General features: G+C 48.8%; 1 protein-coding gene across 1 annotated transcript in view; it reads left to right on the forward strand.

Moving 5' to 3' along the window:
* Window positions 1-14,400: 14,400 nt before the first annotated feature.
* LOC116363902 (otogelin-like) overlaps window positions 14,401-15,366 on the forward strand; it is a 76,616-nt gene continuing 75,650 nt past the window's right edge. The window contains exons 1-2 of the mRNA XM_031817249.1: window positions 14,401-14,410; window positions 14,572-15,366. The exon at window positions 14,572-15,366 is cut by the window's right edge and continues 397 nt beyond it. Of these exons, the coding sequence (XP_031673109.1) occupies window positions 14,401-14,410; window positions 14,572-15,366 (805 nt within the window). The remainder of the gene's footprint in view (window positions 14,411-14,571) is intronic.

Consider the following 15,366-nt stretch of genomic DNA (forward strand, 5'->3'; position numbering starts at 1 on the left):
GAGTTGGGTCTTGTGCTGGGCCGATGGAGTTGGGTCTTGTGTTGGGCCGATGGAGTTGGGTCTTGTGTTGGGCTGATGGAGTTGGGTCTTGTGTTGGGCCGATGGAGTTGGGTCTTGTGTTGGGCCGATGGAGTTGGGCCGATGGAGTTGGGCCGATGGAGTTGGGTCTTGTGTTGGGCCGATGGAGTTGGGTCTTGTGTTGGGCTGATGGAGTTGGGTCTTGTGTTGGGCTGATGGAGTTGGGTCTTGTGCTGGGCCGATGGAGTTGGGTCTTGTGTTGGGCTGATGGAGTTGGGTCTTGTGTTGGGCCGATGGAGTTGGGCCGATGGAGTTGGGTCTTGTGCTGGGCCGATGGAGTTGGGTCTTGTGTAGGGCCGGAGTTGGGCCGATGGAGTTGGGTCTTGTGCTGGGCCGATGGAGTTGGGTCTTGTGTTGGGCCGATGGAGTTGGGTCTTGTGTTGGGCCGATGGAGTTGGGTCTTGTGTTGGGCCGATGGAGTTGGGTCTTGTGTTGGGCCGATGGAGTTGGGTCTTGTGTTGGGCCGATGGAGTTGGGTCTTGTGCTGGGCCGATGGAGTTGGGTCTTGTGTAGGGCCGGAGTTGGGCCGATGGAGTTGGGTCTTGTGTTGGGCCGATGGAGTTGGGTCTTGTGTTGGGCCGATGGAGTTGGGTCTTGTGTTGGGCCGATGGAGTTGGGTCTTGTGCTGGGCCGATGGAGTTGGGTCTTGTGTTGGGCCGATGGAGTTGGGTCTTGTGTTTGGTCTTGTGTTGGGCCGATGGAGTTGGGTCTTGTGCTGGGCCGATGGAGTTAGGTCTTGTGCTGGGCCGATGGAGTTAGGTCTTGTGCTGGGCCGATGGAGTTAGGTCTTGTGCTGGGCCGATGGAGTTGGGTCTTGTGTTAGGCCGATGGAGTTGGGTCTTGTGTTGGGCCGATGGAGTTAGGTCTTGTGCTGGGCCGATGGAGTTGGGTCTTGTGCTGGGCCGATGGAGTTGGGTCTTGTGTTGGGCCGATGGAGTTGGGTCTTGTGTTGGGCCGATGGAGTTGGGTCTTGTGTTGGGCCGATGGAGTTGGGTCTTGTGTTGGGCCGATGGAGTTGGGTCTTGTGTTGGGCCGATGGAGTTGGGTCTTGTGCTGGGCCGATGGAGTTGGGTCTTGTGTAGGGCCGGAGTTGGGCCGATGGAGTTGGGTCTTGTGTTGGGCCGATGGAGTTGGGTCTTGTGTTGGGCCGATGGAGTTGGGTCTTGTGTTGGGCCGATGGAGTTGGGTCTTGTGCTGGGCCGATGGAGTTGGGTCTTGTGTTGGGCCGATGGAGTTGGGTCTTGTGTTTGGTCTTGTGTTGGGCCGATGGAGTTGGGTCTTGTGCTGGGCCGATGGAGTTAGGTCTTGTGCTGGGCCGATGGAGTTAGGTCTTGTGCTGGGCCGATGGAGTTAGGTCTTGTGCTGGGCCGATGGAGTTAGGTCTTGTGCTGGGCCGATGGAGTTGGGTCTTGTGTTAGGCCGATGGAGTTGGGTCTTGTGTTGGGCCGATGGAGTTAGGTCTTGTGCTGGGCCGATGGAGTTGGGTCTTGTGCTGGGCTGATGGAGTTGGGTCTTGTGTTAGGCCGATGGAGTTGGGTCTTGTGTTGGGCCGATGGAGTTGGGTCTTGTGCTGGGCCGATGGAGTTGGGTCTTGTGTTGGGCCGATGGAGTTGGGTCTTGTGTTGGGCTGATGGAGTTGGGTCTTTTGTTGGGCTGAGGTCCTATAACCAACCTGAGTGAACTCTCTACTCTCATCACTGTAGGGTCAGGTTCATCATAACCAACCTGAGTGAACTCTACTCTCACCACTGTAGAGTCAGGTTCATCATAACCATCCTGAGTGAACTCTCTCTACTCTCACCACTGTAAAGTCAGGTTCATCATAACCAACCTGAGTGAACTCTCTACTCTCACCACTGTGGAGTCAGGTTCATCATAACCATCCTGAGTGAACTCTCTCTACTCTCACCACTGTAAAGTCAGGTTCATCATAACCAACCTGAGTAAACTCTCTACTCTCACCACTGTGGAGAGAGAGAGAGAGAGGGAAGGGAGTGATAGAGAGAGAGGGCTAGAGAGGGAAGGGAGTGATAGAGAGAGAGAGAGAGAGGGAAGGGAGTAATAGAGAGAGAGGGCTAGAGAGGGAAGGGAGTGATAGAGAGAGGGCTAGAGAGGGAAGGGAGTGATAGAGAGAGGGCTAGAGAGGGAAGGACGTGAGAGAGAGAGAGAGAGAGAGAGAGAGAGAGGGAAGGGAGTGATAGAGAGAGAGGGCTAGAGAGGGAAGGACGTGAGAGAGGGAAGGGAGTGATAGAGAGAGAGGGCTAGAGAGGGAAGGGAGTGATAGAGAGAGAGGGAAGGGAGTGATAGAGAGAGAAGGCTAGAGAGGGAAGGGAGTGATAGACAGAGAGAGAGGGAAGGGAGTGATAGAGAGAGGGAGAGAGAGGGAAGGGAGTGATAGAGAGAGAGAGAGAGAGAGAGAGGGAAGGGAGTGATAGAGAGAGAGCGAGAGGGCTAGAGAGGGAAGGGAGTGATAGAGAGAGGGCTAGAGAGGAAAGGGAGTAATAGAGAGAGAGGGCTAGAGAGGGAAGGGAGTGATAGAGAGGGAAGGGAGTAATAGAGAGAGAGAGAGAGGGAAGGGAGTGATAGAGAGAGAGAGAGGGCTAGAGAGGGAAGGGTGATAGAGAGGGAAGGGAGTGATAGAGAGAGAGAGGGAAGGGAATGATAGAGAGAGAGGGCTAGAGAGGGAAGGGAGTGATAGAGAGAGGGCTAGAGAGGGAAGGGAGTGTCTGTCCCCTCCTCCTGTCTGTCCCCTCCGCCTGTCTGTCCCCTCCTCCTGTCTGTCCCCTCCTCCTGTCTGTCCCCTCTGCCTGTCTGTCCCCTCTGCCTGTCTGTCCCCTCTGCCTGTCTGTCCACTCCTCCTGTCTGTCCCCTCTGCCTGTCTGTCTCCTCCTGTCTGTCCCCTCCTCCTGTCTGTCCCCTCCTCCTGTCTGTCCCCTCCGCCTGTCTGTCCCCTCTGCCTGTCTGTCCCCTCCTCCTGTCTGTCCCCTTCTCCTGTCTGTCCCCTCCACCTGTCTGTCTCCTCCTCCTGTCTGTCCCCTCCGCCTGTCTGTCCCCTCCTCCTGTCTGTCTCCTCCGCCTGTCTGTCTCCTCCGCCTGTCTGTCCCCTCTGCCTGTCTGTCCCCTCTGCCTGTCTGTCCCCTTTGCCTGTCTGTCCCCTCTGCCTGTCTGTCCCCTCTGCCTGTCTGTCCCCTCCGCCTGTTTGTCCCCTCCGCCTATCTGTCCCCTCAGCCTGTCTGTCCCCTCTGCCTGCCTGTCCCCTCCGCCTGTCTGTCCCCTCTGCCTGTCTGTCCCCTCTTCCTGTCTGTCCCCTCCGCCTGTCTGTCCCCTCCGCCTGTCTGTCCCCTCTGCCTGTCTGTCCCCTCTGCCTGTCTGTCCCCCTGTCCACAGTCTCCTCCCGCCATGTCCCCCTTATGCTCACGTCTCCTTACAACTGATGAAACTAGACACACAATGGTGGAGCGTCACAAAGCGTCCGTGGGACATGGGAGCGCCACCCAGGAACTCTCTAAAGGGGATTTGGTCAAAGCCCTCTTCTCTCTGTGAGAGTCAGTCACACACAGGCCCACTTCCTCTCTCTGTAACCAGAGCCCTCTGTGTGAGAAGCATCCGATTCACATTCAAATCCTACACTTGAGATCATGACCACCAGACCACCATTGCTCCACATTTTTTTTAAGTTGTACTCGTTGGGTATTGAGTTTCATTTGAACAATTGCCCGACCTTGGCGGGCTTACTACCTCTGAACATGCCTGGCTAGCCAGAGAGAGAAGAGGATTGGTTCCTTCCCAAGGGTCTAGTTCCTCTCAAGGTTTCTTTCTTCCTATAGGTTTTTTCTCCACTGTTATCCTAGACTGGCTATTTAGGGTGGTCAGGTCCATGTTGAGGCTGGTTCTTTAGGGTGGTCAGGTCCATGTTGAGGCTGGTTCTTTAGGGTGGTCAGGTCCATGTTGAGCCTGGTTCTTTAGGGTGGTCAGGTCCATGTTGAGGCTGGTTCTTTAGGGTGGTCAGGTCCATGTTGAGGCTGGTTCTTTAGGGTGGTCAGGTCCGTGTTGAAGCTGGTTCTTTAGGGTGGTCAGGTCCATGTTGAGGCCGGTTCTTTAGGGTGTTCAGGTCCATGTTGAGACTGGTTCTTTAGGGTGGTCAGGTCCATGTTGAGGCTGGTTCTTTAGGGTGGTCAGGTCCATGTTGAGGCTGGTTCTTTAGGGGGTTCAGGTCCATTTTGAGGCTGGTTCTTTAGGGTGGTCAGGTCCATGTTAAGGCTGGTTCTTTAGGGTGGTCAGGTTCATGTTGAGGCTGGTTCTTTAGGGTGGTCAGGTCCATGTTGAGGCTGGTTATTTAGGGTGGTCAGGTCCATGTTGAGGCTGGTTCTTTAGGGTGGTCAGGTCCATGTTGAGGCTGGTTCTTTAGGGTGGTCAGGTCCATGTTGAGGCTGGTTTTTTAGGGTGGTCAGGTCCATGTTGAGGCTGGTTCTTTAGGGGGTTCAGGTCCATGTTGAGGCTGGTTCTTTAGGGTGGTCAGGTCCATGTTGAGTCTGGTTCTTTAGGGTGGTCAGGTTCATGTTGAGGCTGGTTCTTTAGGGTGGTCAGGTCCATGTTGAGGCTGGTTCTTTAGGGTGGTCAGGTCCATGTTGAGGCTGGTTCTTTAGGGTGGTCAGGTTCATGTTGAGGCTGGTTCTTTAGGGTGGTCAGGTCCATGTTGAGGCTGGTTCTTTAGGGTGGTCAGGTCCATGTTGAGGCTGGTTCTTTAGGGTGGTCAGGTTCATGTTGAGGCTGGTTCTTTAGGGTGGTCAGGTCCATGTTGAGGCTGGTTCTTTAGGGTGGTCAGGTCCATGTTGAGGCTGGTTCTTTAGGGTGGTCAGGTCCATGTTGAGGCTGGTTCTTTAGGGTGTTCAGGTCCATGTTGAGGCTGGTTCTTTAGGGTGGTCAGGTCCGTGTTGAAGCTGGTTCTTTAGGGTGGTCAGGTCCGTGTTGAAGCTGGTTCTTTAGGGTGGTCAGGTCCATGTTGAGGCTGGTTCTTTAGGGTGGTCAGGTCCATGTTGAGACTGGTTCTTTAGGGTGGTCAGGTCCATGTTGAGACTGGTTCTTTAGGGTGGTCAGGTCCGTGTTGAAGCTGGTTCTTTAGGGTGGTCAGGTCCATGTTGAGGCCGGTTCTTTAGGGTGTTCAGGTCCATGTTGAGACTGGTTCTTTAGGGTGGTCAGGTCCATGTTGAGGCTGGTTCTTTAGGGTGGTCAGGTCCATGTTGAGGCTGGTTCTTTAGGGGGTTCAGGTCCATTTTGAGGCTGGTTCTTTAGGGTGGTCAGGTCCATGTTAAGGCTGGTTCTTTAGGGTGGTCAGGTTCATGTTGAGGCTGGTTCTTTAGGGTGGTCAGGTCCATGTTGAGGCTGGTTCTTTAGGGTGTTCAGGTCCATGTTGAGGCTGGTTCTTTAGGGTGGTCAGGTCCGTGTTGAAGCTGGTTCTTTAGGGTGGTCAGGTCCGTGTTGAAGCTGGTTCTTTAGGGTGGTCAGGTCCATGTTGAGGCTGGTTCTTTAGGGTGGTCAGGTCCATGTTGAGACTGGTTCTTTAGGGTGGTCAGGTCCATGTTGAGGCTGGTTCTTTAGGGTGGTCAGGTCCGTGTTGAAGCTGGTTCTTTAGGGTGGTCAGGTCCATGTTGAGGCCGGTTCTTTAGGGTGTTCAGGTCCATGTTGAGACTGGTTCTTTAGGGTGGTCAGGTCCATGTTGAGGCTGGTTCTTTAGGGTGGTCAGGTCCATGTTGAGGCTGGTTCTTTAGGGGGTTCAGGTCCATTTTGAGGCTGGTTCTTTAGGGTGGTCAGGTCCATGTTAAGGCTGGTTCTTTAGGGTGGTCAGGTTCATGTTGAGGCTGGTTCTTTAGGGTGGTCAGGTCCATGTTGAGGCTGGTTCTTTAGGGTGTTCAGGTCCATGTTGAGGCTGGTTCTTTAGGGTGGTCAGGTCCGTGTTGAAGCTGGTTCTTTAGGGTGGTCAGGTCCGTGTTGAAGCTGGTTCTTTAGGGTGGTCAGGTCCATGTTGAGGCTGGTTCTTTAGGGTGGTCAGGTCCATGTTGAGACTGGTTCTTTAGGGTGGTCAGGTCCATGTTGAGGCTGGTTCTTTAGGGTGGTCAGGTCCGTGTTGAAGCTGGTTCTTTAGGGTGGTCAGGTCCATGTTGAGGCCGGTTCTTTAGGGTGTTCAGGTCCATGTTGAGACTGGTTCTTTAGGGTGGTCAGGTCCATGTTGAGGCTGGTTCTTTAGGGTGGTCAGGTCCATGTTGAGGCTGGTTCTTTAGGGGGTTCAGGTCCATTTTGAGGCTGGTTCTTTAGGGTGGTCAGGTCCATGTTAAGGCTGGTTCTTTCGGGTGGTCAGGTCCATGTTGAGGCTGGTTCTTTAGGGTGGTCAGGTCCATGTTGAGGCTGGTTCTTTAGGGTGGTCAGGTCCATGTTGAGGCTGGTTCTTTAGGGTGGTCAGGTCCATGTTGAGGTCGGCTCTTTAGAGTGTTCAGGTCCATTCAGGTCCCCCCCCCACCTCTCTCCCCCTCCTCTGTCTCTTTTCCCCCTCTACCCCCCATCTATCTCCCCCTCCTCTCTCTCTCTCTCTCTCTCTCTCTCTCTCTCTCTAACTCTCTCTCAATTCAATTGAATTCAAGGGGGTTTATTGGCATGGGTAATGTGTTAACATTGCAAAAGCAAGTGAGGTAGATAACAACATACAAAAGTGAAAAACAATAATAATGAACAGTAAACATCACATTCACAGAAGTTCCAAACTAATAAAGACATTACAAATGTCCTATTATGGAAATATAGAGTGTTGTAGCGATGTACAAATGGTTAAAGTACAAAAGGGAAAATAAATAAGCAGAAATATGGGTTGTATCTACAATGGTGTTTGTTTTTCACTGGTTGCCCTTTTCTCGTGGCAACAGGTCACAAATCTTGCTGCTGTGATGGCACACTGTGGAATTTCACCCAGTAGATATGGGAGTTTTTCAAAATTGGATTTGTTTTCTAATTCTTTGTGGGTCTGTGTAATCTGAGGGAAATATGTCTCTCTAATATGGTCATACATTGGGCAGGAGGTTAGGAAGTGCAGCTCAGTTTCCACCTCATTTTGTGGGCAGTGTGAACATAGCCTGTCTTCTCTTGAGAGCCAGGTCTGCCTACAGCGGCCTTTCTCAATAGCAAGGCTATGCTCCCTGAGTCTGTACATAGACATGGCCTTCCTTAGGTTTGGGTCAGTCACAGTGGTCAGGTATTCTGCCACTGTGTACTCTCTGTTTAGGGTCAGTCACAGTGGTCAGGTATTCTGCCACTGTGTACTCTCTGTTTATGGTCAGCCACAGCGGTCAGGTATTCTGCCACTGTGTACTCTCTGTTTATGGTCAGCCACAGCGGTCAGGTATTCTGCCACTGTGTACTCTCTGTTTATGGTCAGTCACAGTGGTCAGGTATTCTGCCACTGTGTACTCTCTGTTTATGGTCAGTCACAGTGGTCAGGTATTCTGCCACTGTGTACTCTCTGTTTATGGTCAGTCACAGTGGTCAGGTATTCTGCCACTGTGTACTCTCTGTTTATGGTCAGCCACAGTGGTCAGGTATTCTGCCACTGTGTACTCTCTGTTTATGGTCAGCCACAGTGGTCAGGTATTCTGCCACTGTGTACTCTCTGTTTAGGGTCAGTCACAGTGGTCAGGTATTCTGCCACTGTGTACTCTCTGTTTATGGTCAGCCACAGTGGTCAGGTATTCTGCCACTGTGTACTCTCTGTTTATGGTCAGCCACAGTGGTCAGGTATTCTGCCACTGTGTACTCTCTGTTTATGGTCAGCCACAGTGGTCAGGTATTCTGCCACTGTGTACTCTCTGTTTATGGTCAAATAACATTCTAGTTTGCTCTGTTTAAAAAAATAAAAATATTTCCAGTGTATCAAGTAACCTCTCTCCTCTCGCCAAATCGTTGATATATATATATGTTGTAGAAGGTGGGGCTTAAGCTGCGTCCCTGTCTCACCCAGCTCTCACTCTCTCCCACTGCATGTTGCACAGTAATAATATAATGGACTGACATATTGAACACATGAGGGCGCTGTCGAGGCAGTAGATGAGTTGTGACCGGTAGGAGTAGCTGTAGACGTTTCAGATATGCAACACTATCAGGTGTCAAAAATAAAATCTCAAGTGCCTTAAATGTAACATTTAGAAACAAATTTAGCCTAGATTTAAAACAAAAACACGTTCCTATGGCTTGTGATACAAATTATATTCGATTTGTTGAATGTTTACTTTTCCAAAATTAGGCCTACTGAATTTATAGTCTGGGCCCTATAGGCGACCTATCAAAAATCACAAATTAGAAGCACATTTAACCATACTTTCCCACTGGATGTTCAAGTGGTTGACAAAACATGTCCACCTAAGTGGAAATATTGCACCGCCTCAGAACCCGGGTCCATCTCTGTCCTCGCCCCTCTAGTTTACCTGCCAGCCCTGCATATATTATGCAAATGAGCAGGAGCGGCTGGTGCCTATCCAAGGAGCAAGGATGCTCCTCCGGAATAACCCGAATGGAAAAAGAGAGAGAAGGAGAGGAAATCTGTGAGGAGGAAATTATCCACATGGTATCAGAAAAAATGTATCGATGGTGCAGCTAAATTCCATTTTACCTGGCGGGGGAGAAAGCGATTCCACTGACCGTGGGTTGTATGAATCACGAATGGATCCTAATTTAATTTTGAGCAGGAAAAGATTTTTGCATTTTTTATCGTTCTATTTCATTCTAATTTATCAAGGTAAATCCCGTGTTCATTTTTGAAGTGGCTTAGCCTCCTGTCCTACTCTTTGAATAATCTACATAGACTATTCATGTTTATATATTTTGTTTTATTTGTGGTCATTTTTTTCTCTCAGTTTCTTACCATTTAATCATTCATTTGCATTACAAGTTTTTTGTTGTTGCAGGAATACAACTATCCAAATGTTTTCTATATCATAGATGCAGAATATTGTAATGCACTTTTATGGACGCTATATTTGCGCACCTGTTATATGTGTAGAACTGTACTTACTTTGTCGGTGATTCTTCTCACATTCTGATATTCTGATGTCGTATTATCGATTTATTCATTATAATCATTTCGATCACTCATCACTTCCATTTATTGTTTTACTCATTTATTTCAGCGCACATTTCGTGGGGCCTAGACGCAGTGAATATAACAAACTGGCATGATAAGTGAGTTTCATAAATCATGTATAATTAATTTGTAATATAATGTGTTATTATTATTTTTATTATGTTATAATTAAAAAACAATGAAGACGTTATTACACTGTCATTTTGAGATGATTTTTATTGCGAATGTATTGAGTGTTGTGGTTATTGTCTGAGTTGTAGTCACACAGTAGACATTTTCAGCCTCGGATTCTGTTGATGTCAGAGAAAAGGTCCTAGTCTTTTTGCGCCGCGGTTCTTTTTCCTGACCAACACAAGTGCTGATTACCTGCTAGGAACAAACCTTTCCTTGTTCTCTCTTTCTCCCAACAGCAAAAGCAGCAGTATAATGCTGGCGAAATGGGATACCGCTTCCCAAAGAGGACAGGTAGGAGAGCGGAGCCGCTGTTTTGAAACGCAGCATTGATAGAGCACGTTAAATATGTCAGGCACAGCCACCAGAAATCACAACTAATGACCCTGAGCTTTTCATTCACAGAAAAATACAGAAATTATACCTGGATATCTTTCAGTACACAAAGACCCCAACCTCGTTTTGTAGTGTCTGTGCATTAGATTAAATTGGAGGAAATATGTACAAATATTTATCTACTTGTATTACCGTTTTTTAATATAAAATACATGTTATTTATGTTGTAACATTACTAGTGTACCTATGGTCAAGTAGAACAAAATGCATGCAATTTGTACATGATCTGTACACTTCATTAGAGTCACAAGATGTCTTACCCATATCTACAAACTACATCCATTAGATAACATGTTCCATAACAGTGTTTCTCTGTGAGAAACCATAGTTTAGGTTAGTAAACAATGTAAAAAAACTCACACTAGCTGAGGTCACACAGTTTAGTTCTCATACTGTCCCTTGGTCCTAATGACCATTTATTTCCAATCCAAACTCAGCTACATCCCAAGAGCCCAACGTTTAGTTCTCATACTGTCCCTTGGTCCTAATGACCATTTATTTCCAATCCAAACTCAGCTACATCCCAAGAGCCCAACGTTTAGTTCTCATACTGTCCCTTGGTCCTAATGACCATTTATTTCCAATCCAAACTCAGCTACATCCCAAGAGCCCAACGTTTAGTTCTCATACTGTCCCTTGGTCCTAATGACCATTTATTTCCAATCCAAACTCAGCTACATCCCAAGAGCCCAACGTTTAGTTCTCATACTGTCCCTTGGTCCTAATGACCATTTATTTCCAATCCAAACTCAGCTACATCCCAAGAGCCCAACGTTTAGTTCTCATACTGTCCCTTGGTCCTAATGACCATTTATTTCCAATCCAAACTCAGCTACATCCCAAGAGCCCAACGTTTAGTTCTCATACTGTCCCTTGGTCCTAATGACCATTTATTTCCAATCCAAACTCAGCTACATCCCAAGAGCCCAACGTTTAGTTCTCATACTGTCCCTTGGTCCTAATGACCATTTATTTCCAATCCAAACTCAGCTACATCCCAAGAGCCCAACGTTTAGTTCTCATACTGTCCCTTGGTCCTAATGACCATTTATTTCCAATCCAAACTCAGCTACATCCCAAGAGCCCAACGTTTAGTTCTCATACTGTCCCTTGGTCCTAATGACCATTTATTTCCAATCCAAACTCAGCTACATCCCAAGAGCCCAACGTTTAGTTCTCATACTGTCCCTTGGTCCTAATGACCATTTATTTCCAATCCAAACTCAGCTACATCCCAAGAGCCCAACGTTTAGTTCTCATACTGTCCCTTGGTCCTAATGACCATTTATTTCCAATCCAAACTCAGCTACATCCCAAGAGCCCAACGTTTCGTTCTCATACTGTCCCTTGGTCCTAATGACCATTTATTTCCAATCCAAACTCAGCTACATCCCAAGAGCCCAACGTTTAGTTCTCATACTGTCCCTTGGTCCTAATGACCATTTATTTCCAATCCAAACTCAGCTACATCCCAAGAGCCCAACGTTTAGTTCTCATACTGTCCCTTGGTCCTAATGACCATTTATTTCCAATCCAAACTCAGCTACATCCCAAGAGCCCAACGTTTAGTTCTCATACTGTCCCTTGGTCCTAATGACCATTTATTTCCAATCCAAACTCAGCTACATCCCAAGAGCCCAACGTTTAGTTCTCATACTGTCCCTTGGTCCTAATGACCATTTATTTCCAATCCAAACTCAGCTACATCCCAAGAGCCCAACGTTTAGTTCTCATACTGTCCCTTGGTCCTAATGACCATTTATTTCCAATCCAAACTCAGCTACATCCCAAGAGCCCAACGTTTCGTTCTCATACTGTCCCTTGGTCCTAATGACCATTTATTTCCAATCCAAACTCAGCTACATCCCAAGAGCCCAACGTTTAGTTCTCATACTGTCCCTTGGTCCTAATGACCATTTATTTCCAATCCAAACTCAGCTACATCCCAAGAGCCCAACGTTTAGTTCTCATACTGTCCCTTGGTCCTAATGACCATTTATTTCCAATCCAAACTCAGCTACATCCCAAGAGCCCAACGTTTAGTTCTCATACTGTCCCTTGGTCCTAATGACCATTTATTTCCAATCCAAACTCAGCTACATCCCAAGAGCCCAACGTTTAGTTCTCATACTGTCCCTTGGTCCTAATGACCATTTATTTCCAATCCAAACTCAGCTACATCCCAAGAGCCCAACGTTTAGTTCTCATACTGTCCCTTGGTCCTAATGACCATTTATTTCCAATCCAAACTCAGCTACATCCCAAGAGCCCAACGTTTAGTTCTCATACTGTCCCTTGGTCCTAATGACCATTTATTTCCAATCCAAACTCAGCTACATCCCAAGAGCCCAACGTTTAGTTCTCATACTGTCCCTTGGTCCTAATGACCATTTATTTCCAATCCAAACTCAGCTACATCCCAAGAGCCCAACGTTTCGTTCTCATACTGTCCCTTGGTCCTAATGACCATTTATTTCCAATCCAAACTCAGCTACATCCCAAGAGCCCAACGTTTAGTTCTCATACTGTCCCTTGGTCCTAATGACCATTTATTTCCAATCCAAACTCAGCTACATCCCAAGAGCCCAACGTTTAGTTCTCATACTGTCCCTTGGTCCTAATGACCATTTATTTCCAATCCAAACTCAGCTACATCCCAAGAGCCCAACGTTTAGTTCTCATACTGTCCCTTGGTCCTAATGACCATTTATTTCCAATCCAAACTCAGCTACATCCCAAGAGCCCAACGTTTAGTTCTCATACTGTCCCTTGGTCCTAATGACCATTTATTTCCAATCCAAACTCAGCTACATCCCAAGAGCCCAACGTTTAGTTCTCATACTGTCCCTTGGTCCTAATGACCATTTATTTCCAATCCAAACTCAGCTACATCCCAAGAGCCCAACGTTTCGTTCTCATACTGTCCCTTGGTCCTAATGACCATTTATTTCCAATCCAAACTCAGCTACATCCCAAGAGCCCAACGTTTAGTTCTCATACTGTCCCTTGGTCCTAATGACCATTTATTTCCAATCCAAACTCAGCTACATCCCAAGAGCCCAACGTGCAGCTGTTCCTTCTGTTCTATAATCTGTAGTTCCTGTTCTAACAAGCAATGTCTCAGTTTGATGACATCACGTGTTCCCTAATTGAGTTGCAACATGATAACTGCATGTTGGTTGAGAGTCATTACGAGGAGACAGATACATCTGCTGTTGTACGATCAGTAATTCTCACTCAGCTCTCTGTTCACAATGATGTTCCTAATAATCACTGGTTAATAATGCAAACGCAGCTCAGCCAGCCCCTCCTCTCCCCTCTCTCCTCTCTCCTCTCTCCTCTCTCCTCTCTCCTCTCTCCTCTCTCCTCTCTGTGCCTTTGTCCCTGGTCTGGTCTGGTCTGGGCTGGGAGATGAAAGCAGAGGTTGGAGGGCTCAGGTGTCTGGGCTGGGGCTGAGGCTGGGTAGAAGCTGGGGATGGGGGTAGAGGTGGAGGCTGGGGATAGGGATGGGGTGGATGCTGGGGCTGGGGATAGGGATGGGGTGGAGGCTGTGGCTCGGGCTGGGTAGAAGCTGGGGAAGGGGTAGAGGTGGAGGCTGTGGCTGGGGCTGGGTAGAAGATGGGGAAGGGGTAGAGGTGGAGGCTGTGCTGGGGATAGGGATGGGGTGGAGGCTGGGTAGAAGCTGGGGTTGGGGATGGGGTAGAGGTGGAGGCTGTGCTGGGGATAGGGATGGGGTGGAGGCTGGGTAGAAGCTGGGGTTGGGGATGGGGTAGAGGTGGAGGCTGTTCTGGGGATAGGGATGGGGTGGAGGCTGGGTAGAAGATGGGGATGGGGTAGAGGTGGAGGCTGAGGCTGGGTAGAAGATCGGGTTGGGGACGGGGTAGAGTTGGAGGTGGAGGCTGGGTAGAAGATGGGGATGGGGTAGAGGTGGAGGCTGGGGATAGGGATGGGGTGGAGGTTGAAGCTGGGTAGAAGCTGGGGATGGGGTAGAGGTGGAGGCTGGGGCTGTGACTGGGGAGAAGCTGGGGATAGGGATGGGGTGGAGGCTGGGTAGAAGATGGGGATGGGGTAGAGGTGGAGGCTGGGGATAGGGATGGGGTGGAGGCTGAGGCTGAGGCTGGGTAGAAGTTGGGGATAGGGATGGGGTGGAGGCTGGGGCTGGGGATAGGGATGGGGTGGAGGCTGAAGCTGGGTAGAAGCTGGGGCTGGGGACAGGGTAGAGATGGAGGCTGGGGCTGAGGCTGGTTAGAAGCGTGAAAATACTTTAAAGTACTACTTAAGTCATTTTTTGGAATATGTAGTTGTTATTGGGGGTGGATGACAGTTCTCTTCTCTCATCTCTACTCATTCTAGAATTCTTCTACCTGAAATTCTGTAACTCTTCATCATAACATTGTAGATGATTGATTTGAAGCCAACATTCTCTCAGTAGAGGGGCTTCTACTCATTCTAGAATTCTTCTACCTGGAATTCTGTATCTCTTTATGAAATCACTCCAGACTCTGATTTGGCACCAACGTAGCCTACTGTAAATCTTAGAGGAATTTTGTGAAACCAAAACGTACAATTGTACTATAAAGCGTTTCGATGTCAAACATTTAATCAACTCAGTATTAAATCTGTCACCTGAGAGCATGGCTATTCGTTATTAAACTCAGGGAACTTTAACACGGTTAATTAAAGTGAATCAGCTTCTGTTACAAAGAGCTTAGTTTTGGTTTTCTGGGAATGACCCATTCTTCACTCTCTCAAACACCGACTAGACTCTTCATATGTAAATGATAACATTTCATATATTTGGTCAGGACTAGACTCTTTCAGACAGCTGCTGAGTCTGGTGAGCAGGACTCTGGTCAAGTCAGGACTAGACTCTTTCAGACAGCTGCTGAGTCTGGCGAGCAGGACTCTGGTCAAGTCAGGACTAGACTCTTTCAGACAGCTGCTGAGTCTGGCGAGCAGGACTCTGGTCAAGTCAGGACTAGACTCTTTCAGACAGCTGCTGAGTCTGGCGAGCAGGACTCTGGTCAAGTCAGGACTAGACTCTTTCAGACAGCTGCTGAGTCTGGCGAGCAGGACTCTGGTCAAGTCAGGACTAGACTCTTTCAGACAGCTGCTGAGTCTGGCGAGCAGGACTCTGGTCAAGTCAGGACTAGACTCTTTCAGACAGCTGCTGAGTCTGGCGAGCAGGACTCTGGTCAAGTCAGGACTAGACTCTTTCAGACAGCTGCTGAGTCTGGCGAGCAGGACTCTGGTCAAGTCAGGACTAGACTCTTTCAGACAGCTGCTGAGTCTGGCGAGCAGGACTCTGGTCAAGTCAGGACTAGACTCTTTCAGACAGCTGCTGAGTCTGGCGAGCAGGACTCTGGTCAAGTCAGGACTAGACTCTTTCAGACAGCTGCTGAGTCTGGCGAGCAGGACTCTGGTCAAGTCACGACTAGACTCTTCCAGACAGCTGCTGAGTCTGGCGAGCAGGACTCTGGTCAAGTCAGGACTAGACTCTTTCAGACAGCTGCTGAGTCTGGCGAGCAGGACTCTGGTCAAGTCAGGACTAGACTCTTTCAGACAGCTGCTGAGTCTGGCGAGCAGGACTCTGGTCAAGT

This window comes from Oncorhynchus kisutch, unplaced genomic scaffold, assembly GCF_002021735.2.
Source record: "Oncorhynchus kisutch isolate 150728-3 unplaced genomic scaffold, Okis_V2 scaffold966, whole genome shotgun sequence".
Classification (NCBI taxonomy): Eukaryota; Metazoa; Chordata; class Actinopteri; order Salmoniformes; family Salmonidae; genus Oncorhynchus; species Oncorhynchus kisutch.